This window comes from Delphinapterus leucas, chromosome 11 (assembly GCF_059928025.1).
Source record: "Delphinapterus leucas isolate spDelLeu-1000000601 "Yukka" chromosome 11, BTC_Dleu_Yukka2, whole genome shotgun sequence".
Classification (NCBI taxonomy): Eukaryota; Metazoa; Chordata; class Mammalia; order Artiodactyla; family Monodontidae; genus Delphinapterus; species Delphinapterus leucas.
The window spans coordinates 44,310,665-44,335,776 of NC_143139.1; the positions used below are offsets into that span (position 1 = coordinate 44,310,665).

The window sequence follows — 25,112 nt, forward strand, 5'->3', positions numbered from 1 at the left end:
AGGAAGTTTTCCCATGGGGTCAAAGAAGTACAAAGTGGCAGCAGAGTAAAAGGACTAGCCTCTAGATTTACCAGATTGTTAGTATTAACAGCTACTCTGTGCTTAATGCTGCACTGGTGAAGATCAGTAAGCGCTGGGACCCTTATCATCATCGCTTTATTCACCTCTGTATACCTAGTCTTTGGGTAATCACATCCAATTGACACCCAGTGCCCAACACAGCGACTCCTACGTAGGAGGCACCAAATACACTGTTGTGTTAGCTGGATATATTAATGAATGTACCTGTGGGATCCAAAGGTGAATACACCTGATCCTGGCTTTCAAGTTCACAGTCTAGTGGGAAAAAGAACAAGATGAAACCCTGTAAGACTGGTGCTTTATCAGGGGAATGAACAAATCCCACCTGTAAAAGTGATTGCTTTTGGTTTGGGGTTCAAAGAGTGACAAAGGGCTTCCCTGGTGGTGCAGTAGTTAAGAATCCGCCTGCCAATGCGGGGGACACGGGTTCGTGCCCTGGTCCGGGAAGATCCCACATGCCGCGGAGCGGCTATGCCCGTGAGCCACAACTATTGAGCGTCCGTGTCTGGAGCCTGTGCTCCCCAACGGGAGAGGCCGCGACAGTGAGAAGCCCGCATACCACGATAAAAAAAAAAAAAGAGTGACACAGACTACTTCACAAAAGAAAGCACATTCGAGCCGATTCTTGGAGGATGGGCTAGGAGACTGGCAGAATCAACAGCTTGGTGGTGTGAAAAGTTCCCTCTATGAGAGAACACAGCAAAAACATCCTTCAGAAATTAAGGTAAAATCAAGATGTTCTCAGATTAAGGAAAACTAAGAGAATTAGTCACCAGCAGACCTACTCTAAAAGAACGGCTAAGGGAATTTCTTTAAACAGAAAGAAAATTATTTAAAAAAAAAAAAGCTTGAAATGTCATGAAAAAAGAGCAACAGAGTGAAAGATATGTATAATAATACACCATCTTATTCTCATGAGTTTTCTAAATCATGTTAAGTGATTTAAGTAAAAATTATAACATTGCCTTATGTGGTTCTCAGCATAGAGAGAAGAAATATTTAAGATAATTACAGTATAAGTGGGGAAGGTAAAGAAACCTAAGGGAACGCAAAGTTTCTATACTTTACTCAAACTGGTAAAATGTGTCTTAGCCCTTGAAAACGCCAATTACCCTGGACATAGCTTCACCTCTACCTTCAGAGGCTATGGGAGGCAAAAAAGACAAATTAGAGAAACAAGACAGTCCAAACGCATCCCTGACCTAGGGCTCTCCCTAATCTGAATGACTATTTTCTGAATCTCACCTTCACTCTACCACAGCTGGAAACACAAGAGGGCCAGGAAGCTAATGGTTTACAAGAATTGGGAAGGACATGATATTTGCAATGTTTACCCATCTCTTTCTTGCCCAGACTTCCCCTATGCCCCAGGCTGACAAACTGGCTTTTCCTCCCTTTGTGTCTCCTTCTTCCTGAGGCATACTTTTTTAAACAATTGAGGTATGGGACTTCCCTGGTGTGCCAGTGGTTAAGACTCCACGCTCCCAATGCAGGGGCTCCAGGGCAGGGGCTCCAGGTTCGATCCCTGGTTAGGGAACTAGATCCCACATGCCGCAGCTAAAGATCCTGCACGTGGCAACTAAGATCCCGTGTGCCACAACTAAGACCCTGCACAGCAAACAAACAAATAACTGAGGTATATACTCAGCTATAAAAAGAAGCGAAATTGTGCCATTTGCAGAGACATGGATAGACCTAGAGATTGTCATACAGAGTGAAGTCAGAAAGAGAAAAACAAATATTGTATAATATTGCTTACCTGCGGAATCTAGAAAAATTATACTGATGAACTTATTTGCAAAGCAGAAATAGAGACACAGACGTAGAGAACAAACATGAATACCAAGGGGGGAAGGGGATGTGGGATGAACTGGGACATTGGGATTGACATATATATGTTTTCCACAGTGGCTACACCAATTTATGTTCCTACCAACAGTGTACAAGGGTTCCCTTTCGTCCATATCCTCACTAACATTTGTTATTTGTGTTCTTTTTGATGATAGCCACTCTGACAGGTATCAGGTGATATCTCATAGTGGTTTTGATTTGCACTTCTCTGATTAATGACATTGAGCATCTTTTCATGTACCTGTTCTGATGCATACTCTTTTTACCCTAAAGATTTATCCTAGACAAAGGATCTTGAGGTGAGTATGTTTTTCTGTGTCTCATGTAGGGAAAGCAAGAGAAAAGGGAAGGCTGATAGTCTCTTTTAACCCCAATAGTTAAAAGTTCTTAAACAAACATAGCAGGTGGAGGGTTGAGGTATTTAGACAGATTGGCAAGTCAGATCAACATTGGCAACTTTTAATTTTACATGTTTAATTCAATGCCAAACACCAACCAAACACGTTCATCATCTAAAGAGTATTGCATCCCAACCCTATTTCAACATTAGGAACTGGGCTCAATCTGGTGTTCAGGGGGTGATCATAGGAAAGAAAATGAGGATGGGCTCGTCTAGTGCCTTTTAAAAATGGTGCAACATCCCCACTCATCATGTCACAAAACCCCATCTAGTGCTGTGACCCACCTCCAGCAGAAAGCCAAAAGGAACAGACCAGTAAGAGGGGTCCAAGGTGCCTTCTATATTCACTCACTCCTCTCCTTTGCCAGGGTGTGCTATTAACCAAAGAAGAAGAGGAATAAGTCTCCAGAGAGCTACTGAGGCACACTGATAAAAGTGGGAGGAGCAAGAAGTGACTGAACAGGAGGCCAACACTGTTGCCTGGATTTCCTGGACCCTAAATCCATGGGGAAGCCCAGGGCTCCACAGCTTCTGGCCAGTAAGAGGAGTTTCCAGGTCCTATATGCCCCTCCAAGCTCAGATTTAAATTCACCACTTAAAAATGGGTCTGTCTCTGCCCCTAGGCATCTGGCTCTTCAGTCGCTCTCCTCATCATCCTCAATCTGAAAGCGCTTCTTCTTCCGGATTCCTGGGGCTCCCAACTCTGGTGCTATGGGAATGACAGGGGTGAGAAGACAGGATATCTAAACTTGTTAAGGGGGAAGGAGGATGGTAGCATTTACCTTCAGGACTGGAGGGAAGAGTGCTAGAGGTTAGACGAAAAGGCAGGTCCCGACCAGACCCTCCTACCTTTGCTGCCGCCCTCATCTTCCTCCTTTTCCTCATCGCTGTCCAACAGCTGTCGCTTCTTGGGTGCCACCTTCAGCTGCTCTTTCCCACCATCAGTCCCTTCCTCTGGAACGACCATGAGAGGCATGAAATTAGGGAACTAGGTCCTCATAGTCTCAAATACCCTATCAGCCCTCTTGATCACAGGGCTGGGTAAGTACTCAATAGATAAGTGGTCCTGGTATTACCCTCTGGGGACAGCAGGCCTGCTTTCTCTTTCCCGGCTGACAGGAGGGCCCTCGGGGCATGTGCTCGGTGCTCCTCCTCAGGGCCCTGCTCTCCAGGGACCTTAGGTTCTAATCCTGGCTGAAGCTTTTCCTCCTCCTCTGGTTGGCTCAAAGAAGCTGCCATCCTCCGGAGCTGGGTGGGACTCAGCTTGGCTGGAATTCGCCAGAAGGTTTCCTACAGGGGCAAAGAAGTTGAAAATGAGAGTAGTGGGAAAGGAGCAGCCTCTAGTCCACCAGATTTTGATATTATTCATTGAATAAATATGAGCCTACATTGGTGAAGCTCCATAAGGGTTGTGAGCTCTACTTATTGCTTATTTATCCAGTATGTGCCCAATGTCTAACACAGTGCCTGATACACCAGGAGGTTCCCAGTAAATACAGTTGTTAATTACATAAGTAAATGAATGGATTCTGGGGATCTAAAGGTGAGTCAGATATGATCCTTGCTCTCAGGGAACTCACAATCTAAGGGGAGAAAGAACCAATGTACTGTAACACCACAGGATTGGGGCTATATTAAGGGAATGAACAAATCACAGCCGCCAAAATGATTACAGTTGCCCCTCCGTGTCCGAGGGTTTCACATCCATGGATTCAACCAACTGCAGATCAAAAACATTGGGGAAAAAAATGAAAAATTCCAGAAAGTTCCAAAAAGCAAAACTTGGATTTGCTGCACATTGGCAACTATTTACATAGCATTTACATTGTATTAGGTATTACAATTAATCTAGAGACGATGTGCATAGGTTATATGCAAATACTATGCCATTTTATACGAGACTTGAATATCTGTGAATTTTGGTGCCGTGTCGGGGTAGGGGGGTTGACGGAGGGATAGAGACTGCTTCTCTGAGGAAGTGACAACTGAACTATCTTCAAGGTTGGGTGGAGTGTTCATCAGGAAAGATGGGTGATCTGCCACCTTGTGTATGAGGCTGGAGCCTTCCAGTAGGGGGACTGGCATGATCAACTGTTTGGAGGTATGAAAAAGCCTACTGTTTGGAGGATGGAAAGTAGCCCCAGATGACTGTAGTGTCAGGCAGGTGTGTGGTGATGTGGCTGTGAGGCTGCAATGGCTGGCCGAGGCCAGAGACACCGCCTGGAGGCTGTGGACTTTGTCCTGCAAACAGTGGGGAACCATCAAGTGCTCTGATCAGGGAAGTGATATAATCAAAACTGTAATTTAGAAAGATAACTCGGGGGCAGTGTGGAAGATGGACTTAGGAGAAGGGAAGATTGGAGAGATCAGCAAGACAGCTGCTGCAGGAGTCACGGTCAGAGATGACAGGAAATGAGGAGGAGGAGATGTATCTTAAAGTAGCACCAACACGCTTGGCTGATGCTGTAACTGGTGTATTTACCTGCCCAGAGGCAGGAGGCCGAACCCTTAGCTTTTGCAACAGCTGCTGAAACTGTTCATTTTCCATTGCTTCCTCATTTTCTTCTGTCAGTGGCACCAGTGGAACTGCCTGAGAGCAGCCTAGGACAGGGTCAATGGTCACATGGTGAAGATGTGAAGGAAGAACTGGCCCTCCATCCCACGACCAGGTCTCCAGCAGCCTCCAGACCCCAGTCCTCCTGAAACCGTCATTTATCCACTCACCAAACTCTTCCCGATCATCTGCTGCTCGAATGAGGCAGTTCTGGAGCCACAGGAGGGGAGCAGAAAAGCCTAAGGGAAGGTGGAAAACTTATAACTGGCCCATACAACCAACCCCACCACCTGAGACATCTCTCCCAACTGGGCCCTCACCTTCCTGATGCAGGTTTTGCCCAAGGTTTTGAGTTGAAAGGACGGAGCCACCGTGGGCTTGTTCTGCTTCTGAGCCCTCCTCTTTCTCTTCATCCTCTTCACTCTCTTCCTCTGGCAGGTTTTCCTCTTCTTCTAGATCTTCCTGGCAAAAATCGTTCAAGGACTCCTCTTCATTAGGCTAAAATTAATTGGGGTGGGTAATGAACAAAAGGAGACAAGAAGAAGAACTGAGTGGAGTCCTCTGGTTCCTGACCACCGCGCTGGGGGTATCTACTCAGAAGAGCCTGAGACAGGAAGAATCTGGGTGGGCTACTTCTAAGGAGCACTTCAGGGGGGGCAGGCCCAGCTGGCAGAGCCAGGGTAAGACTGTTACCAAGCTTGAAGGCGCCAGCTTCTTCCGGCGTTTCTTGTACAGCTCCCGCCGCTCAGCCACCAGCCCCAGAGCCAGCAGTTTATCTACTATTCGGGCCCGTGAGCGTTTGGCTGTGATGTTCTTCATGATATTACCCAGGACATCTAAAGAGAAAGAAAGTGTGAATGCCCAAGAGCAACAGGGGAAAGGGATTAGTAAAGGAAACAGAGGTCTTTGGAAAGAGGCTATAGCTCAATTCACTCCAAAATGACACCACAAAAAACAGTATGGAGGTCTCTCAAAAAACTAAAGATAGAATTACTATATGACCCAGCAATTCCACTCCTGGGCATATATCCAAAAAAATAAACAAAAACACTAACTTGAAAAGATACATGAACCCCAATGTTCATGGCAGCATTATTTACAATCGCCAAGGTATAAAAGCAACCTAAGTGTCCATCAACAGATGAATGGATAAAGAAGATGTGGTACACACACACACACACACACACACACACACACACACACACACACACAGGAATACTACTGAGCCATACAAAGAATGAATTTTTGGCATTTGCAGCAATATGGATGGAGTTGGAGGGCATTATGCTAAGTGAAGTAAGTAAGACAGAGAAAGAGAAATATTATATATCACTTATATGTGGAATCTAAAAAATAAAACAAATGAATGAATATAACAAAAAAGCAGACTCACAGATATAGAGAACAAACTAGTGGTTACCAGGGGGGAGAGGGAAGGGGGAGGGGCAAGATAAGGGTAGGGGATTAAGAGGTACAAACTATTAGGTATAAAATAAGCTACAAGGATACATTGTACAATATGGGGAATGCAGCCAATATTTTATAACAACGATAAATGGAGTATAACCTTTAAAAATTAGTGACTATAGTGAATCACTATATTGTATACCTGTAACTTACACAATAAAAAAGAAAAAAAATATATATTTAAAAACAAACAAAAACGACATCACAAACAGAGCAAGTGGACAGGAAGGAGAGGATAAGCCTTCCTTGGGAACAGGAAGCAGCAGGAAAAGAAATTGAGAGCTTGGCTCTCATTTCAGAGGTTCCCTGAGCTTCCACCTCACTTACCATCAGAGCCCTGGAACTCCTCAAAAAGCCGCTGCAGCTCCAGCTCCTGCTCTTCCGTCCACAGTACAATCTGGGTTCCTTTCCTGTTCAGGGCAGTGTCAGTGGAAGGGGGAGCTCAGGGAGTGAAGAGTGGATTCCCCATCTCAGTTCCCTCCAGAGCATGTGCCTCTACCTCTGGAAGTCCTTGACACTGTCAGCCAGTCCCAGCTGTACCAGACGGTGGATGACCTGCTTGCGTGTCCGAGGAGCAGTTTTCAGGTGTGCCAAGATGGTGTCCACCACATCCTGACCTGAGGTGGAGGAGGAGTGAGGCAGTGAAGAGGGGTCCCGGAGCTCAGGCTGCCCTCCTCATGCTCTTCAGACCTCAAGGCCTCATACCTTCCACATCCTTATGCGCAAGGTACAGTTCCTGAAGCTGGGCCTCCTCCTCTGGGCTCCACACAGGGGGTCTGTGACTAGAAGATCTAAATGGGGAAAGGAGAAGGGGAGCATGTAGACTGTTGGCTCAAAAAGAGGAGACCAAAGGTCTTCTCTTCTAAAAGGAATAAGGGCAACGCAGGTACCATAAAGGAGCCAGCTAGCAGAGGCCTAAGGTGTGCTTCCTTCCTCTTACTCTCCTTCCACTTAAGAACCCAAAAGTCAAACTAAGATTTTCCAGGTTGGGCCCATGGAACCTGACACTGCAGGGGCTGAGAGTATTATGGGAAAGAGAGAGAAGAGTGAAAAGAGAGGAGCTGAGATACTCAGGGAAAGAGGACAAATATTTCTATGCATCCTTATGGCTTCCCAGCACATCTTGGGATAAGGCACATATAGACTCTCTCTGGGGGGGCCACCCCACTCTGACTGCCCCCCCGAACGCTGGTGAAGAAGAAAACTAGAGTAGACAGGAGACTTAGGGTCAATCCCAGTTCCTCTCTCAGGTGACCTCAGGTAAAGCATTTCACCTTCGGGGCTTGTTTTCTCACCTACGAAAGGGAAAGAAAGGTTACACCAACTGATCTGCAAGCTCTTCCGGCTCTAACACTCTGTGACTGTGTCACCCCCTTCCCCACCGCCAAGCCTTCCCCATCCTCAAGCTCACCTGCCATCCAGGGAGCCATAGCCCTCAGTCATCTCTCGAACCACAGCTGTGTTCTTCCAGAATAGCAGCTCCACAAAGGCTTTCTGGTTGACTGCGGCCAGTGCAAAGAACTTGCCCAGGATGTATCTGGCAAAAGTCACTAGCTCCTGTGGGAGTGGGAGACTGCTGTGAGGCCTGTGGCCTAAATGTACATAAACATGGGCCTTTAGGTATTTTTTTCTACGCCTGTTCCCAGCTGCCCCCTCCTCGCTCAGCCTCTTCTATCCTTCCCCTTGCAGCTCCCTCAACCTGCCTGTCTACTTCCTCACCGTTCTCTCATCGTTCAGCCTTGACACGGCTCAGGGCACTTTATCCCCTATCCTTTTACCCCAGGACTCCCCTACACCTCTAGAACCCCATTCTTTGGTATCTCCTTACTTTGTAGGCCCCAGCCGCAGGGTCGCTAAGCAGACGATTGAAGAGGCAGAAGAGGGAAAGCTGGAAAAGCAGGGCTTCCATTTTGAGATCATAGGCCAGCCGGTGCAGCATCTTGACGACACAGTGGTTGGTGTGGGCGCTATTTTGCTTGTAGCTCCGCAGTAGCAGCACGTAGGCTTGGATGACAGTTGAGTTCGCAAAGCTGCACCGAGACAGGGAGCAAGAGGATGTCAGCATGAGGACGTGTGGTCGTCCTCACAGCCCCACGGTCTCCATCCTGACACCAATTCCATCCTCCCGGCCCGCACCGTTTCAGGTAGTCCAGAAAGTTAAATTCTTTCTCCAACACTTCGACCATGTGCAACTCTTCCTCCTCCACCTCTTCTTCATCTTCTTCCTCCGCCCCTTGTTCCTCTGGTCCCTGCTGCCCTATAGAAAGACTGAGGATTACTGGGTGTCTGTGACGCTGGCGCTAGAGAAGAGCTGGAAGGAGAGAGATGAGAAGGAAATGGGAGACTCACGGGGAAGCGGGGCCCAGACGATTTGCTTCAGCAGCTGAATCTCCTCCTCTGGGGAAATGTCCTGAGAGCCAAACACATCTCCTTCTGGCCACACCTCCCTGGAGCACAGAGAGAAAAAAGGCTTTTTTTAAATAATATCTCAGTTATAATTTGAAGTGGGAGAAGGAATTTAGACTTATTTTATTTTCCAGCTGGAAAAAGAATGCAGACTGTTATTTCAAAGATGAAACAAAGACTCTAGGGAAATTTTCCCTCATAAGCCACACTGCAAAGAAAATCATACAGGAAGAAAAGGCAAATAATCTAAATGCGTGACATTTGAACAAATGTTGAACAAATGTACATATTCACACAATGGTGTTTTTTGTTTTTATAAATTTATTTATTTATCTATTTATTTGTCGCTGTTTTCACAATGGTGTTTTAAAGCCATTAATAATTGCAGAAACATATCTGATGAGAAATGATGCTCACGGGACTTCCCTGGTGGTCCAGTGGCTAAGGCTCCGCGCTCCCAATGCAGGAGGCCTGGGTTCAATACCTAGCTGGGGAACCAGATCCTGCATGCCTGCTGCAACTAAGAGTTCACATGCCACAACTAAGAGTCTGCATGCTGCAACTAAGAAGTCTGCACGCTGCAACTAAAAGATCCCGCATGCCGCAGGAGAGATCCCACGTGCCTCACCTAAGACCCGGTGCAGCCAGAATAAATATATAATATTTGAAAAAAAAAAGAAATGATGCTCACAATATACTGAGAAGTGAAAAAAATACTATAAATCAGTACTGCAATATTTCAATCTTGTAAAAGAAGGTGTATATGATATGTCTATATATAACACAGAGGGAAAAACTCTGGAAGATAACTCATCAAAATGTTAATGATGGCTATCTTTGGCTCATAGAATTAACTTTATTTTTTTTCCCCAACTAACTGTGCTAATATTTCTCAAAAATGAAACAAATAGTAAACCTCCCAATAAACCAACTAAAACTCCCCAGGACTCAGTTCCCTGTACAGAGCCCCAGCGTTTCTGAGGGGACTTCTCTCTTGAAGACTGAGAACCCTGTGCCACAGTGAAAGCCACTCCCTGCCCCCAAAAGCCCAGGGGCTGGATGTGGGAGGACGGGTAGGCGGGGCTCTTACCGGGCAGACCTAAGAAGGGTCAGGGCCTGTGGGGCCTGGCCAGCCAGGAGACAGTCTTGGATCCGCACCATGGCTTCCACCCGCTGTTCTTCCACGGGCACCTCTGAGGCCGCATCAAAGGGAACCATGGAGTCCAAGCTGAGCTCAGGATCCTAGAGAGGGATTATTAAAGCTTTGGTAACAGTTGTTGGTGGTGGGGGGAGACCCAGAGAGCCTGTCCAGAGCACTACCCTCAGGAAGCAGAGCGTAGGACTTCCCTGGTGGCACAGTGGTTAAGAATCCACCTGCCAATGCAGGGGACACGGGTTCGAGCCCTGGTCCAGGAAGATCCCACATGCCACGGAGCAACTAACCCCGTGCACCACAACTACTGAGCCTGCGCTCTAGAGCCCACATGCCACAACTACTGAGCCCACGCACCACAACTACTGAAGCCCATGCACCTACAGCCCGTGCTCTGCAATAAGAGAAGCCACCACAATGAGAAGCCCGCGCACCACAATGAAGAGTAGCCCCCACTTGCTGCAACTAGAGAAAGCCTGCGTGCAGCCATGGAGACCTAACGCAGCCAAAAATAAATATTAAAAAAAAAAAAAAAAAAGAAAGAAAGAGAGAGTTTCTGCAACTACTTACCTGGGCACAGCACTGTAGCTGCTCGGCCAGGGAGGGCCACACAGACTCCAGTTCCTCTGGGCTGTAGGGGACATTACCAGAAGCTATGGACTGATCTAGGACCTTCTTTTTCTTCTTTCTCTTCTTTCGTTTGTTCTACAGAGAAGGAACTGTGTTAGGATGGCACGAGAGCTAGGGAGGCCTTTTCCCCATCAATGTCCTCTATTAACTAATTAATTAGATGTCTGAATTAATCAGACATTCACAGAGTGACCACTATATGCTACTCAATGGCAATGGGGAAGCAGCAGTGAAGAGCACATTTCCTTGCCCTTGAGGCACTTGTGGCCTAGTGGGGGAGACAGGTAAGTAGACAGGTAAATGACACTACAGCCTGGATAAGACCTAGAACATGGCTGAGCATAAAACGCCATAGCAAAACCCAGGAACAGCACGTGACTCATTTCTTGTGGAAGTGATACCTTAAACAGAAGCCTAGAGAATGAGCAAATTTGCTCTGAGGACAAAAAATTCTATATGAAAAGGCTTTATAAAATGCAAAACACTCTGCAAATGTAAACTACAATTTTTTCTCCTGAAAAGCAGGAGAATGAGAATCAATACCCCGACCCCACTCCCCCAAGTCATGGCTGTGAACCAGTCTTCGCTGTGGGCAAACAGGAGGGCCTGTGAGGCCCTTAATGAGGTTTGTCCTTTATTCAAGGAACTTATAAACACACTAAAGGTCAGGAGCATGAGTCTGGATTCCAGCAGACCAGGATTTAAGTATCGACGCTAGCCATATACCAGCAAGACCTTGGACAAGTTGCTTAACCACTCTGCACATGTGCCCTAGTGCTATTGTGAGGATTATAGGGAAACCTTAGCACAACGTCTGAGACATAGTAAACACTCGATAAATGATAGAACCTATTAGTACTGCTAATACAACAGAGCTCCGAGTGTAAATAGACCTTTTAGAAAAGGCTCATTGGTACTACAGCCCCTTTCAAGCCCAGTTCTGACCGAGTTTTAACCTATAGCAAATAGAATTATAGGAAAATTTTTACAAAGCAGAGTCCTTGTGTCCAGGACTAGAAATTCCTTGAGGTTTTCTTCTTGTCCCAGACTTTTCATTTATTATTTCATTTCAGGCTCATGGGTAGATGTTACAACCAACTTTTATTTAAAGATCAGGACTCACACAAGCAGCTTAAGTTATTCTAACAGTAACTAATACAGGATGAGATCCCAGACCTCTGAGTTTTTTTTTTTTTTTTGGCTGCACCATGCGGTATGTGAGATCTTAGTTCCCTGACTAGGGATCGAACCTGGGCCCCTGCAGTGAAAGTTCAGAGGCTTAACCACTGGACCGCCAGGGAAGTCCCCAGTCCTCTGACTTTTAATGTAAGGTGCTTTCTATCTCATTACAGTGCTTCTGAAGTATAACCAGGAAATAGCACAGCATAATTACTAAATTCTAAAATTATCAACCCCCTGGGACTTCCCTGGCAGTCCAGTGGTTGAGACGTCACCTTCCAACGCAGGGGCTGTGGGTTCGATCCGGAGTCAGTGAGCTAAGATCCCACATGCCACGTGGCCAAAAAAAAAACACAACAACAACAACAAAAAAACACAACAGACACATAACAGAAGCAATATTGTAACAAATTCAAAGAGACTTTAAAAATGGTCCACATCAAAAAACAAAAAATCTTTAAAAAAAATAAACAAATAAAATAAAATTATGAACCCCCAGAGTTCATCTGCTTAGCACAGAGCAGGTGTTTAATAAATGTTTCCTGAATGAATTAAGATACCTATGGTAGATCAGGGATCAATCTAATGAGAGGAGACTCACAAGGCAGAACTACATCAGCAATACCAACGAAACTCTTGCCCTTAGTTCAGAGTAGTTCTAACAGACCAGCTTAAGCTACAGAAAATGTGAGGAAAAAGAGCCCCCTGTCCTTCCTGTCCCCCACCCTTTCTCCCCAGCTCTTTCCACACCCTGGGCTGCCCAGTACCTGCACCATCAGGTTCCCACGGCTCCGGCAGAACCGCTCCAACATCTTGAGGAAGAGGTGGGTGGTTTCCACCAGGTCACGAAGGAAAGAGTGGGGCTGGCATCTCTCATTGAACTTTCGAAAGAGTGCCAGGAAGAGCTCTCGGTACTCCATCACATAGAAAATGTTGTCTAGAAACAGGGAAGAGAAAGGAATGGAAGGACTGACCTGGAAAGCTTGGGGAAAGGAGAGATGGGTGAAGCTGGGTCTGGGAAGAGTGAGATTCAGATCAAGAGGCAGGGAAGGCGGGATCAGAGACCAAGCGAGGCCTCACTCTGGATGATGCGGCTGCTCTCCCTCACAGCCTCGTCTGGGGATGCATTCATCTCATTCACTGTGGCCAGCAGCTCCTGATAGGCCTTCAGAGCCAGGTGCATCCTGTGAGAGGGAAAGGGGTAAAACGGAGGACAGCTTAGGACCTTGGTTCATGGAAACGGTATCACCCTTTGCACCCTCGCCTGCCAAAACAGTTCCATCAAAAACTCAATGACCCAGCCAGTCCTTGCTCCCCAGGTGACCACCTGAAGCCTGAGACGGGACAGAAAGTACCATCCAGAATTCAGGCATTCAGATTCCCAGCCTGGCCAAGATGACCACTCTGACCCCACTTCTCCTCCCGCTCACCGGCGTGCCCAGGAGGTGGCTTCCTTGCGGTCGGTCAGCATCATCTCATAGTAGTTGGTGAGGTTCTGCTCAATGAAGTGGAAGATGCGGACGGTGAGGGTCTCAGAAACCAGGCCTGGCCGGAAGGAGGCAGTTCGGTTGAAGGCCATGAAGAAAGCCAAAGCCCACATGTAGTAGGTCTCATCGTGCTGCTGAGCCTTCTCCCGAAGCAGGTGGTCCTGATGTCAAGGAAAAACAGACCACTTCATGACCTCAGGGCTTCCAACTTCCTCCTGTCCTATGATGACCATGTGGACCCTGGACACCACTGTAACAATATTCTAGGACCCAAATTTCCATCCCTCTCTCATTCTCCCCACGTTCCCTTCCCCTTCCTCTGTGGCAATCTCTAGAGCTTTTTTGGTCGTATCGATAGCCCACTGCCTCCTGACTTCGTCACCATGTCTCAGGGGCACCCTACATCCGTCTCACCTACTAGTCCACTCTCTATGGTCAGCTTTCCATGGGTTCCTCCCCAACTTGCCCTTCTTACCCACCGCTACCCCAATCACCTCTCTACTCCATATTTCCTAGGCTCTCACCTTCACCGAGCCCATGAGCCGGTTGTAGCAGTTCTCCAGGAACTCAGAGCAGAAGTCTCTGAGAAAGAGTCTCACGTTGAGGGCAGAGCGGCGCTGCACGGACAGCTCCCGGGCAGCCTGGCGACGTTTAGGTACCCGTCGGGGCTGCTTTCCCAAATCGGAAGTGTAGTTTTGGAGCTGGGGATGTAGGTTGAGGGAATTAGAATTACTCCTAACCACCTCCCTCTCCGGCAGCTCTTTACACATCCTTGGTACTACAGTTTTCTCAGAAGAAACTTGTAGAAGGTAGAAGGTGCTCTCCCTCTGGTACTAAGTGAAGATGCAGGTAGAGACAATGCCAAAAGCTCTATTTCTCCTAGGTTTCCAACTTTCTAAGCCCAAGAACAGAGAAGCTTTACCTCCAGAGAGGTAAAGGCCCCCCACTCCACAATGTTCCCACCCCTGATGGGAGCGGACTCACATTGTGGAGACCTTTGTGAAAGATGAGGTCCCTCTCCCCAATGGACTTCAAGCCCTGGACAATGTAGGAGCCCCCAAATCGAGAATGCCTGCAGAGAAAAAAAAGTCCAGGGTGATTCCTCAATTCTCTGGAGGCTCCATCCCCGTTCTCTTTCAGCAGCACATCAGAGCATGTTGTAACTGCAAAGTGCTCTCGTCACCACTGCCTTAGCATTTGGCCCAAGCCCTAGCATTCCGTAGTGCAGGAATGGGAACATGGGTAGAGTGGCTCTCCACCACTCACCTGTTGCCTCGCTGCAGGGCTCGAGTCTTCTTTTCTGCCATCTCTCGCTGGCGCAACACCTCCAGTTCTGCCACAGCTGTCCTCCGCTCCTGAGCTAAGCGTCCCTGCCCTACTCCTGCCAGCTGCTCAGGGTTCTAGATTTAGAACAAGGAGGGAAGAGTCAGAAGGACAGTCATTTCCTATTCTGAGTTCACTCCTAGTGGGGACAGAAAGAGTGAACAAAATAGGACTGTTGATGGGACCCTGTACTTAAGACATGGCTATTCCACCTGGCACCTGCCTTCCCCAGGTATTTCAGTCATGATACAAGAGCAATTCCGGCTGCACAGCAGAAACGGACATGAGGGAAGGGATTGAGGCAACAGGTGAGTGTCTCACCTGGTCACGAAACATAAGGGAGATGATCTCCAGCACATGGAGGCTCCACTGATGCTCCGCAGTTGAGCTGGCCAGGAAGAGGAGCAGGTCGTCCAGGCCACTGAGGTGAATCGCCCAGAGAAGCCGGTCGTGGACACTGGCGTCATCATCGATCCTCTGAGCAGTGAGCGGTGAGGGAGAAAGGGGAGATCAGTCAGTTCTACTGCCCTGCCTTGAGGTTTTCCAACTCATTCCTTGACGAAGGTCCCTCCCGAGTTTCGTCAGAGGACAGAACAGCGAAAAAGGGGCAACCCAACCTAATCAAGCACAAGAACTCGGACCAGCCAAGATCACCTTCTCCTGATCAAGGTCGGCTGGGACATGGAGAACATTTCTGACCAGCAGCAGGATCCGCTCAATAAGCAAGCTGTCTTCCTCCTGCCGTTCCTCCCAGCCCTGGTCAGAAGAAGGAGAGTTAGAGGACAAGACCCCCTGTGGAAGGCGGGAGGCATCTACCCTGATGGGGCGAGAGAGGCACAGAGAAGAATCAGGATTAAAAAGAAAGAAGGAAGAGTTCGAGTAGTCCCGAGGCAGCAGAGACAGCGAATTGGACTTGTACCCCCGAGCACTGGGACCGTATCTCCAAACCCCGCGTGTTCTGACGCCCCACCTGGGGTTCTGCCCAGGGGAGGAGCAGGGCGCTAACTGTCCCCTGGGATCTTGTGAGGCGGAGACTCACCAGCTGCAGCAGCTCATACAAAGTTTCACTGAGGACTCCAAAAGCCTTCTCACTGGCAAAGGCCTACGAAACAGGGGGATGGACCTTAAGTAGCCCCCGCCCTCTCCTTTCCCACCGCCCCCAAACTCTGCCTCGGGATTCTGGAGGAAAACCTCACCTCTTTGTAGGCCTGCAAGTACGCCAGCACCTGCAGAAAGTGGTGCCGGAAGCTGGGCTCCTTGGGCACGCTGCCAAAACAGAGCAAGGCTGGTTGTGTCAAGTTCACCATCAGCCTGGGGAGACCATGAAGGAGGGAGAAGCTGTTCAGTTTCCTCACCAGGCACAAATACCAAAGGCTGGCACACAGTATATGTTAAAAAGCTGGGGGATCAACAACAAGGTCCTGCTGTATAGCACAGGGAACTATATTCAATATCCTGTGATAAATCATAATGGAAAAAAATATAAAAAAGAATGTATATGTATAACTGAATCACTTTGCTGTACAGCAGAAATTAACATAGCATTGTAAATCAACTATACTTCAATTAAAGAAAAAAAAAAAGCTGGGGAATCAACCTGATAACAGCATGAAAGAGAGGCTTGTCCTGGCGGTGTTGGGTAAGGATGGGTAGGAGGTCGCTCTGCAGGATTTGCGCTGCCCCCAGCTGCTGCCGTACATCTCGCGTCTCATCCTCATGCCTCAAGTAGCGGATCAAATCCTTCACACTCTCTTCATGGACAGAATAAACACTTACATGGAACCCTGGCAGAAGCTCTACCCAGGCCCATGTGCTTTTCATACCCATGGCTTGAGAAATTCAAAAGACCTAGACTCAAGCAAGTGTTGTTTTTTTTTTTAACCTGTTACCTCAAAAAGCGACTCACCTAAGCAATCTGGCTCCTTGTGGTAAGTGTCTCCCTCCAAGTACCCAAGAGCACTGCATGTGGCTAGAAGTTCACAATTCATCATGTACAAGTCCACACATCAGTGGACCAGCCGTTAGAGAAGAAAGGCAGGTGGAGCCAAGGGAGCTAGAAATGATGAGGCCTATAGAGACAAGGAAAGATAACAAATGTAGGGGGACTTCTCTGGTGGCGCAGTGGTTAAGAATCCGCCTGCCAATTCAGGGCACATGGGTTCGTGCCCTGTTCTGGAAAGATTCCACATGCTGCAGAGCAACTAAGCCTGTGCACCACAACTACTGAGCCTGTGCTCTAGAGCCCATGCTCCTCAACAAGAGAAGCCACCGCAATGAGAAGCCCGCGCACCACAACAAAGAGTAGCCCCCACTCGCCGCAACTAGAGAAAGCCCACGTGCAGCAACAAAGACCCAATGCAACCAAAAATAAAAATAAACAAATAAATAAATCTAAAAAAAAACCCCAAAACAAAACAAATGTAGGGTCCTCCCCATAAAAGGGAGGGGGGAGCAGGCAGGACCCTAATGCTCTGAGTATTCTGATCAAGGTCCTCAAATGCTTCACTTTTGTCAGCACCGAAAGTGCTGTTCCCAGTCCCGGGGAAAGCTTTAAGTTAAGACTTCTACCCAGGAAGCTCCGAGACTAAGAATTAAGCCATCCCATCCTCTAAATCGGGTCTGAAACTGTAGAAACAGTATGTCTGAGTCTAGATATCCTAGTAGAAAGAAAGGCTGGTTAGCAAAGGGCATCAACTCTGAGAATTTCACCCTGAGAAAGCTCTGCAGCCTTGTGAGAAGGTGGGAGAATGAGCTTCCCTCTGCCTTAAAATTGCTGGGGGAATTCCCTGGCGGTCCAGTGGTTAGGTCTCAGCACTTTCACTGCTAACGGTCCAGGTTCAATCCCTGGTCGGGGAACTAATTCCATAAGCTGCGCAGCATGGCCAAAAATTAAAAAATTGCTGGACCCGGTCCCCCTCCACCTTCCACCCACACAGTTATAGCTCTTCTGTACCACAAGAACTGAGAAAACCCAGCTCTGACTGTACAGTGATCCCACTGAGGATCTGATATATCCCAGGAGCCCTGAGGCTTCTGACGCTCTGGGGATGTGTAAAGAAAGTTCCTTCACTCTCCTCCCCAAAGTTACTCTTAAATTTTGGTGATCTTAGTAGAAGCCAGTACCTAACAGAATGGGTGAGAAAAAGAAGTAAATAGGAACTAGTTAAGTTCCTTGTCCCTCTCCACAGAAGAACCATTTTCCTTTTCTGAAGCACACCCCCTTTTATTAAGATCCCTAAACCCTCATCAGATAATCAAGTAGGCACAGATCCTGGATGTTTCAGAACCTGACACTAGTCATACACACACACACACACACACACACACACACACACACTACATTCACTATGCGTCCCCTTGTCACATTCAGCCACACTCTCAGCACGCAGCAGCTTCCTCTAAAAACACCTTTCCCTGTTCCATACGTACCTCCAACTCCACCCCTGTTCCCCCACAGGAATAAGAAATGGGCCATGTCCAAAGGACCAAGGTTTAATGCCTGATGTTATCTCCATGCATTTATGTAACTGGGCTACTTCTCTAGGCTGCTGCTTTCCCTTCCCCTACCCAGTGCTAATCTCCTTTCTGACCGCTCAGCCCAGCAACAGTGAGCCAGTAAACCACAGAATGACCAGGAAAACTGAAGCGATACCTGCCTTCGCTCCCCTTTCTCATGGGACTTGCAGACCCTAAGAGCTGGGCTCCAGTGAGGCAGGTGCAGTGTGTGAGATCTGTGACTCTCCTCCAAGATAGATCTAGCTTAAAAAAAAAAAAAAAAAAAAAAAAGGTACATCTAGTTTTTCCAGACAGACCACTGGTGTATACACACAGACACACACAGAGCAGACCAACTCTAATATTCAATATTTGTAAAACTGGCCCCGGCAGAGTACTCAAACCTCTGCTTTCAACACATCGGTTTACCTGAAAGGCAAAAATAACAGAGGTGGTAACTGCTGTTACCTGGCTACCTAAATAAAAGCTAGAGGGGAAAGAAGATAGGGAAGGAGCATCCTTGCAGATGTGAGAAGGGAAGAGGTTATGTAAGAGACCTAAGACTTCAGGTTCTAATCCCCTGCATTTCTGACAGAACCAGAGAGCAACAAGCAAAGTAGAGGAAGAAATGGGTAAGATGACTATTATAAAGCTCCCAGGCAAACTGGGTTTACAAGAGGCAAGCTGGCAGTCTTGGGCCTATTCATTAGAACTGGAATAAAAGAGCTCTAAACAGGAGTTCCAGCCTTCACTGGTGGAAACATGCTATTAAAAAAAGAGCCAGGGACAGAAAACTTACAGTTCACTCTCTTTTCATGCAGTTATCTAGAAGCTACTCACCTAGTCTGTGTGGCCTCATCTTCCTCTCCTAAACCACTTATAATCTGATTATCTCTACTTCACACTTACCCATCCAACCCACCACTTCTTAGATCCATGCCTTAGGTGCCTCCTCTGGCTATCTAGTCCCCCAGCCCAGGAACATAAACATACACATTCCAAGACATAGAGCCCCCTCACGTGCTCTCTAAACCTTGCTTCCTCCTTCTAGAAGGTCCACCTCCCTTAATTCCAAAAGTTCTACCTGACCTTCAAGATCCAGCTCAAATGCCACTTCTCCACGAAGCTCTCCCTCATAGCCTACAGCAGGACAGGATCTGACCGCACATATCACTCTAAATGGACTTCCTCCTCTGGCACTGTACTACTTCTTTTTTTTTAATTTATTATTATTATTTTTTTGCGGTACGCAGGCCTCTCACTGCTGTGGCCTCTCCCGTTGCGGAGCCGGACGCGCAGGCCCAGCGGCCACGGCCCACCGGCCCAGCCGCTCCGCGGCATGTGGGATCCTCCCGGACCGGGGCACGAACTTGCGTCCCCTGCATCAGCAGGCGGACTCTCGACCACTGCGCCACCAGGGAAGCCCTGAACTACCCCTTTACGTTATAATAACCTAGAGTACATCTTTTCTCCTCTACTAAATGTTTTATGCATTTCTGAATGCACTGAATTTCTTTCATAAGATAGACATTCAGTAGAAACTGTTAAATGCAACTTGGTGTAATAGAAAGAACAGTACAACGTTCAGAAGGTGGGGTCAGAGTCCTGGCTTCACTGCCTACCCGCCCATTTATTCCTCATCAACTCAGTCTTAGCTTCCTTATCTGAGAAATAAGGTAAAGGATACTGTGGCAGCCATGGAAGTGCCTGCTCAGATTTCTCAAGAAAGAACTTTCCATTCAGCTGCAAAGAATGCAGTTAGCTGGCAGCACCTCCAGGACCCACCTCAGCCCTACTCTTCCTGGGCAGACCCCCAGCTAATGACTAAGCACAGGGCTCACTATAGTTACCACCACCAAATTCTTTCCTCTTACAAAGAGGGAAAAGGAGAAACCACAAGTGCTATTCAGGACAACGGGACAGAACAGATATATACAAGCTTTTAATTTCTCTTTGTTCTAATCGGAGTACTTTACTCTCCTTCCTGAGTTTTCTACTTTGAAAATAATTCTCCCCATGCCACTTCTTTGACCCAGAACAAAGGCAAAACAGGAAAACCAGCCATTCTGGCTTGCCAAAGAACCAAGAGAAAAAAGAAATTCTTTTTTTTTCTTTTCTGAAAAAATGTTTATCTTAGAATTAACAAAACATGCAAGTAAAAGCATTAACATTATACCCTCAATGTCCCAACTACCTAAACAGTCATTCTCAAGCCAGGCTGTACTTTAAAACCACCTTAGGATACCTGCTTAGGCCCTGTCCAAATATTCAGAAACTCCAGGGGCTGGGGAGTACGGGCACAGGCACAGTATTTAGGAAACGCTCGCCAAATGATCCTATAATTGGGAACTGCTTTAACATATACAAGACTATTATGCTGAAGGAAAATCAAGATGCAAAGGCGGGGGAAAAAAAAAGATGCAAAGGTGGTCTACAACTTTATTCAACAATCAGCAGTTAGTTCTCATCATTTTTTTAATTGATGACCTTCTAGATAGGGTTTTTTTGAGTTTTTTGTTCTGTTTGCTTTGTTTTAAAATACTGACTGGGGTAATATAGTTGTTTCCAAACTTCTGGATTTCATGGATGGGTCTTTAATTTTTTTTCAATTTAGGGAGACTAACCTAAGGTGGCAGACTCTAAATTTTGTAACTTAAGGACAGTTAAAAAAAAATACAGACACACAAACCTCGTATATTGCTGGTAGGACTGTAAAATGGTGCAGCTGCCGCGGAAGTTGGTTTGGCAGTTCCTCAAAACGTTAAACAGAGTTACCATAGAACCTAGCAATTCCACTCCTAGGTACATATCTGAGAGAAATGAAATGTACGTCCACACAAAAACCTGCACACCAATGTTCACAGCAGCATTATTTATAATAGCCAAAATGTGGAAAACCCCAATGTCCATCAATTGATGAGTGGATAAACAAAAAGTGGTATATCAACACAATGGAATATTATTTGACAATAAAAAGGAATGAAGTACTGATACACGCTACAATATAGATGAAATTTGAAAACATTACGTTCCATAAAAGAAGCCAGACACAAAAGGTCACATATTGTAAGGTTCCACTTATATGGAATGCCCAGAATAGGCAAATCCATAGAGACAGAAAGTAGATTAGTGGTTGCCAGGGACTGGGGAGAGGAGGCAATGGGGAGTGACTGCTAGTAGGGACCTATGTGGTTTCTTTTGGGGGTGATAAAAATGTTCTAACATTAGATAGCAGTAACAGTTGCACGTCTCTGTGAATTGTACATTTTAAAAGGGTGAATTTTATGGTATGTGAATTATATCTCAATACAGCTGTTATAAAAAACACCCACACAATTGCTATACATTGTTTTCAGTATTTAAACACCAAAAAACCCCCACAAAAACCTAAGAAGGACAAAAATCCCAGAATAAAGTACAGTCCTTTAATACATTTAATTTTATGAAAAAACTCATTATGTTGTATTTTCACATTTTATCATAGACAGATGAGAACTCTGTCAAATACCTTAGACAAAGCAGATCTGGACATTTAAAAGTGATGTTAGTTACTTTTCTCACTCAACTAAGTACTAAGCAGTTGAGATGAAGCAATAATCATCTCAAATGCAGGCCTCAAAATGCAAGAACCAAAGGAAAATAAAGGATAAAATATTAAATACGCTTGCAATTCAAAATAGAAAATTAACACATTTCTTGAAAACAAAATAAAACCAAGCAAAAAACTCTGTCCCAAACCAACCCTGCTCTAAGAACCAGCTCTGAGATTCACTAGTATGAACAGAATGACGCTTGGCATTTGAATTCCAGTTCTGTCCAGTACTAAGTTGGTGATCTTGAGCATGTGGCTTAACCTAAACCTCAGTTTCCTTATCAGTACACAGAGAAAAATACGTAGGGGGTGGTTCAAATGAGATCATGGAAATCAGTGTCATTTGTGGACCAACGGACCATTGCTGGTCCACAAACTGTTAGCAGTCTGCATCAAGATATGGACAAAAACAAAACATAAGCATTTAGAACATCTTATAGCAATTTGATGCAGTTGATGTTTGTTGAATCTAATAGTAAAAATGCCTATGTTCTGTATGTCTTTTTTTCACGTTATTTCTCTAGTAATTTAATTTTTCTAATAATATGATTCTAGTTCTACTATTTTAGAAAAGTACTTTATGTTTCAAGTGATATATCACAATAAAGCTAGAAAAAAAAGAAAGAAAGAAAAGTACTGGTCTGCAACAGCCTGGGGGGGGGGGAAAAACACTGGTCGTTCACCACAAAAGTTTGAGAAGCTCTGATATCAAACACTTATACTGAGTGTTGAGCACAAAGAATTCTCAAAATATTAATTTCCTCTCCATCTATTGGACTCTATAGTCAGTCACTAAGTGCTTACGAAAATCCTCCTAGGCAAAAGATAATGCTGTGCAGGTGCAGTGGCTGCAGTGCTAAAGAAATTTAAGGAATTTAGTTGCAGAAATAAAACCCACCTAATATAGAAGAAACAATGTAAAAGAAAGTCAGTACTAGCTCTAAGTGATATTAAAAAAAAATTCTGAAAAACTAGGGCTCTTTTCAGGTTAAAGTGGCCAAGGAGGTTTTGTCAGAGAAAGTGTGATTAGAACTGGGCCTGTGAAGGCTTCATAGAATTGAGGCAGCTGAGAGGAGGAGGGGAACTTCAGCAGAGAATTTGCCAGAGTAAAACCAGAGAGGGAGCCACTATGAATAGAGGAGTCTTAACAGGAAAAAAATGGAAAAGAGGGTTGGAACCAGCTTTATGGGAAAACTTGGTCTTTGTCTATCAATTCAAGGATTTAGAACATAAGCCTGGGACTAACTGAAGATTTCTGAGCTGAAAAACAAAACGATCAAACTGGGGTCGCACAAGCAGGAGCACATATCCTACTGGTGTATCACTAAACATATCACTCTCTGTAAGGTCTCAATCTTTTTTCCTTTTACTGCATTCACTCTGCAAAAGATCCCAACCTCAGATCAATGCAACCATTTGCTTTGTAGACTCCTGGATTCAAATCTAGACTCAGATTTGCTGGAGGAAACCAAACAACCCTGCAAAATGATACACAACAAATGTGGTCTCCAACCTGAACAGGTCCTCAGCCTGGCCCAGCAAATCCTTTGTGTTCCTGGTCCTCTCCCTCTTCTCCTTCCCAAGGAACAGCTGTTTCTAACTTTCACCGTTACCCTCAAGCCCCTTTACTCCACTGCTTCCCACACTTCTCAGCTGGTGTCTCAGGTCCCTTCCTCTCAGAACAACTGAGATCATCAGAAACGAAGTGTCTCAATTCTCTCCACCCAAGCCTAAAAACATACATATTTCAAATGAATCTAAGCCCTCCATTTGTGAATGATCAATTACTTCTCGTCCCTCAGTTGCTTCTTCCTCATTCCTCATTTGTTTCCAATTTTCTCTTTATACTGGCTCCATTCCCATATGTTATGAGTTGCTCAAAGCTCCGCCATCTTAGGGGGTGGGAAAAACCCCCAAAACAAAACAAACGCCTTTCCTTGACCTCATACTGGCTGCTCCTGCACTCCTCCTTAAGAGATGATGCTCCTCAGGCTTGCATCTTTTTCTTCTTTTGGTGGCCCTGCCACACAGCTTGGGGGATGTCAGTTCCCCAACCAGGGCTTGAACCCGGGCCACAGCAGGTATCATAAGTGTTCAACACATGCTTTCTAAGCTGAAGTAGACAAGTTTCGAAGTTAAGGGAGGAGAGGATGGGGCTGGAGATTTGGAGGCATCAGGATGTAAGGTGGTGTGTCAAGTTGTGAAAGTAGATAAACTTACTCAAGAGAGTTCTGAGCGAGAGGAGTAAGGAAGCCAGGGCAGACTTCTTTGTCACCCTGTAACTGCAGAGGACTCATTTACATGTGTTCTTCCTTCCAGTTCCTTAAGGGCAGGAACTCTGTTCTATTCATCTTGTCCACCTGGTACTGAGCACACGGCACAGTACATGTTAGGAGCTCAGTAACCTTTTACTCAGTTGTATAAGTGCCACTGATAATAGAGGGAGGTAAAATACTTCAGGGACACAGAGGAATAAGTGACTACTTTGGCCCAGGAGGGCTGGAAATAGAGGTTTTCAGCGGGACAACTGAGCTCCTGAAAGAGAAGTTCACCTGGCAGAGAACTGGCAAGAACTTCAAGTGGAGGGAACAGCAGGAGCACAGGTACCAAAGCATGAAAGAGCACAATGCAGACACACCCTTTCCATAGGTTTGGGAGTCGAGTGCATGAGATAGAAAAAAATGATAGGGAGCTTTAGAAAATCAGCTGAGAGGATCAGAGTCAGACTGCCAAAGGCCATGGACACCCACCTAAGGATATAAACTTGACCGTGGGAGGCCAAAGAGGAGTTTTAAATTTAATCTGAAATGACCAGATTGACTTTTTAAAACGGTAATTATGTAGTGGCAGCACGAAGGTCCAAGAATTGACCTCCTTCAAGGGAAGGAGCTTAATTAACGGCTGATGGTCCGGCTAACAAACCCAAGCAGAGGCTGTATCCTCCTTAAGCCTTCTACCCGAGGGAAAGGAGGGAAGAGAATGAGAAATCCATTTTATAAAAACTCAAGATTTAAGTCAAGCGACCAGTGAATCCCAGCTCCTGCTGACCACCAAGCTGGACACCTATTTTTTTCGGGTCTGAACTGGATGGAAAATTCCGAAGTGGAAATGCCCGGGAAGCTTCTGTCTTATTGTAAGGGTTTCAAGCCCCTTCCCATCACAGCCGCACCGCTGCGCGAGGACCCATCTGTGTAGAATGGCGTCGGGAAAACGAGGGGACGTCCCAGGAGAGTTGGAAATGCTGCGGCTCCCACACAAGACACGGGGTGGGGACGCGTGCGCACCTAAAGCGCGCGCCCCGCCCCCTGCCTTTAAACCGGGTGACGGGAAAGGGAACTCCGCGCCTCCCAGAAGAGCCCCCGCGGCTTTGAAGGGACGCAGTCCGCTTAGAGCCCTCTCGCCCAGACACTCACCCGCTCCCCGCCGGTCCTCAGGGTCCCCGCGGAGCCAACAGCTGCCGCCACATTTCCCGCCACCCGGCTGGGCCGGACCAC

The 25,112-nt window shown here is 46.4% G+C and overlaps 1 protein-coding gene across 4 annotated transcripts; it reads right to left on the minus strand.

Moving 5' to 3' along the window:
• Positions 1-2,375: 2,375 nt before the first annotated feature.
• TIMELESS (timeless circadian regulator) lies at positions 2,376-25,109 on the minus strand. 4 transcript variants are annotated; one of them, XM_022571829.2, is made up of 30 exons: positions 25,032-25,084; positions 18,188-18,286; positions 16,438-16,600; positions 16,129-16,282; positions 15,728-15,842; positions 15,571-15,633; positions 15,186-15,287; positions 14,853-15,008; positions 14,475-14,608; positions 14,193-14,280; positions 13,733-13,909; positions 13,152-13,369; positions 12,802-12,905; positions 12,489-12,658; positions 10,483-10,617; positions 9,850-10,001; positions 8,703-8,800; positions 8,490-8,610; positions 8,182-8,383; positions 7,765-7,910; positions 7,059-7,144; positions 6,853-6,970; positions 6,681-6,763; positions 5,580-5,722; positions 5,207-5,384; positions 5,057-5,125; positions 4,815-4,933; positions 3,409-3,622; positions 3,182-3,286; positions 2,376-3,041 (listed from the first exon to the last, which is right to left on the minus strand). In XM_022571829.2, the coding sequence occupies exons 3-30, from the start codon at positions 16,520-16,522 to the stop codon at positions 2,968-2,970; spliced, it is 3,609 nt and encodes a 1,202-aa protein (XP_022427537.1). In that variant the 5' UTR covers positions 16,523-16,600; positions 18,188-18,286; positions 25,032-25,084; the 3' UTR covers positions 2,376-2,967. The 4 variants fall into 4 exon arrangements, with proteins under 4 accessions (XP_022427537.1, XP_022427538.1, XP_022427540.1 ...); XM_022571830.2 differs by having other exon boundaries at positions 18,184-18,286; XM_022571832.2 differs by lacking the exon at positions 18,188-18,286 and having other exon boundaries at positions 25,032-25,109.
• Between the last annotated feature and the right edge of the window lie 3 nt (positions 25,110-25,112).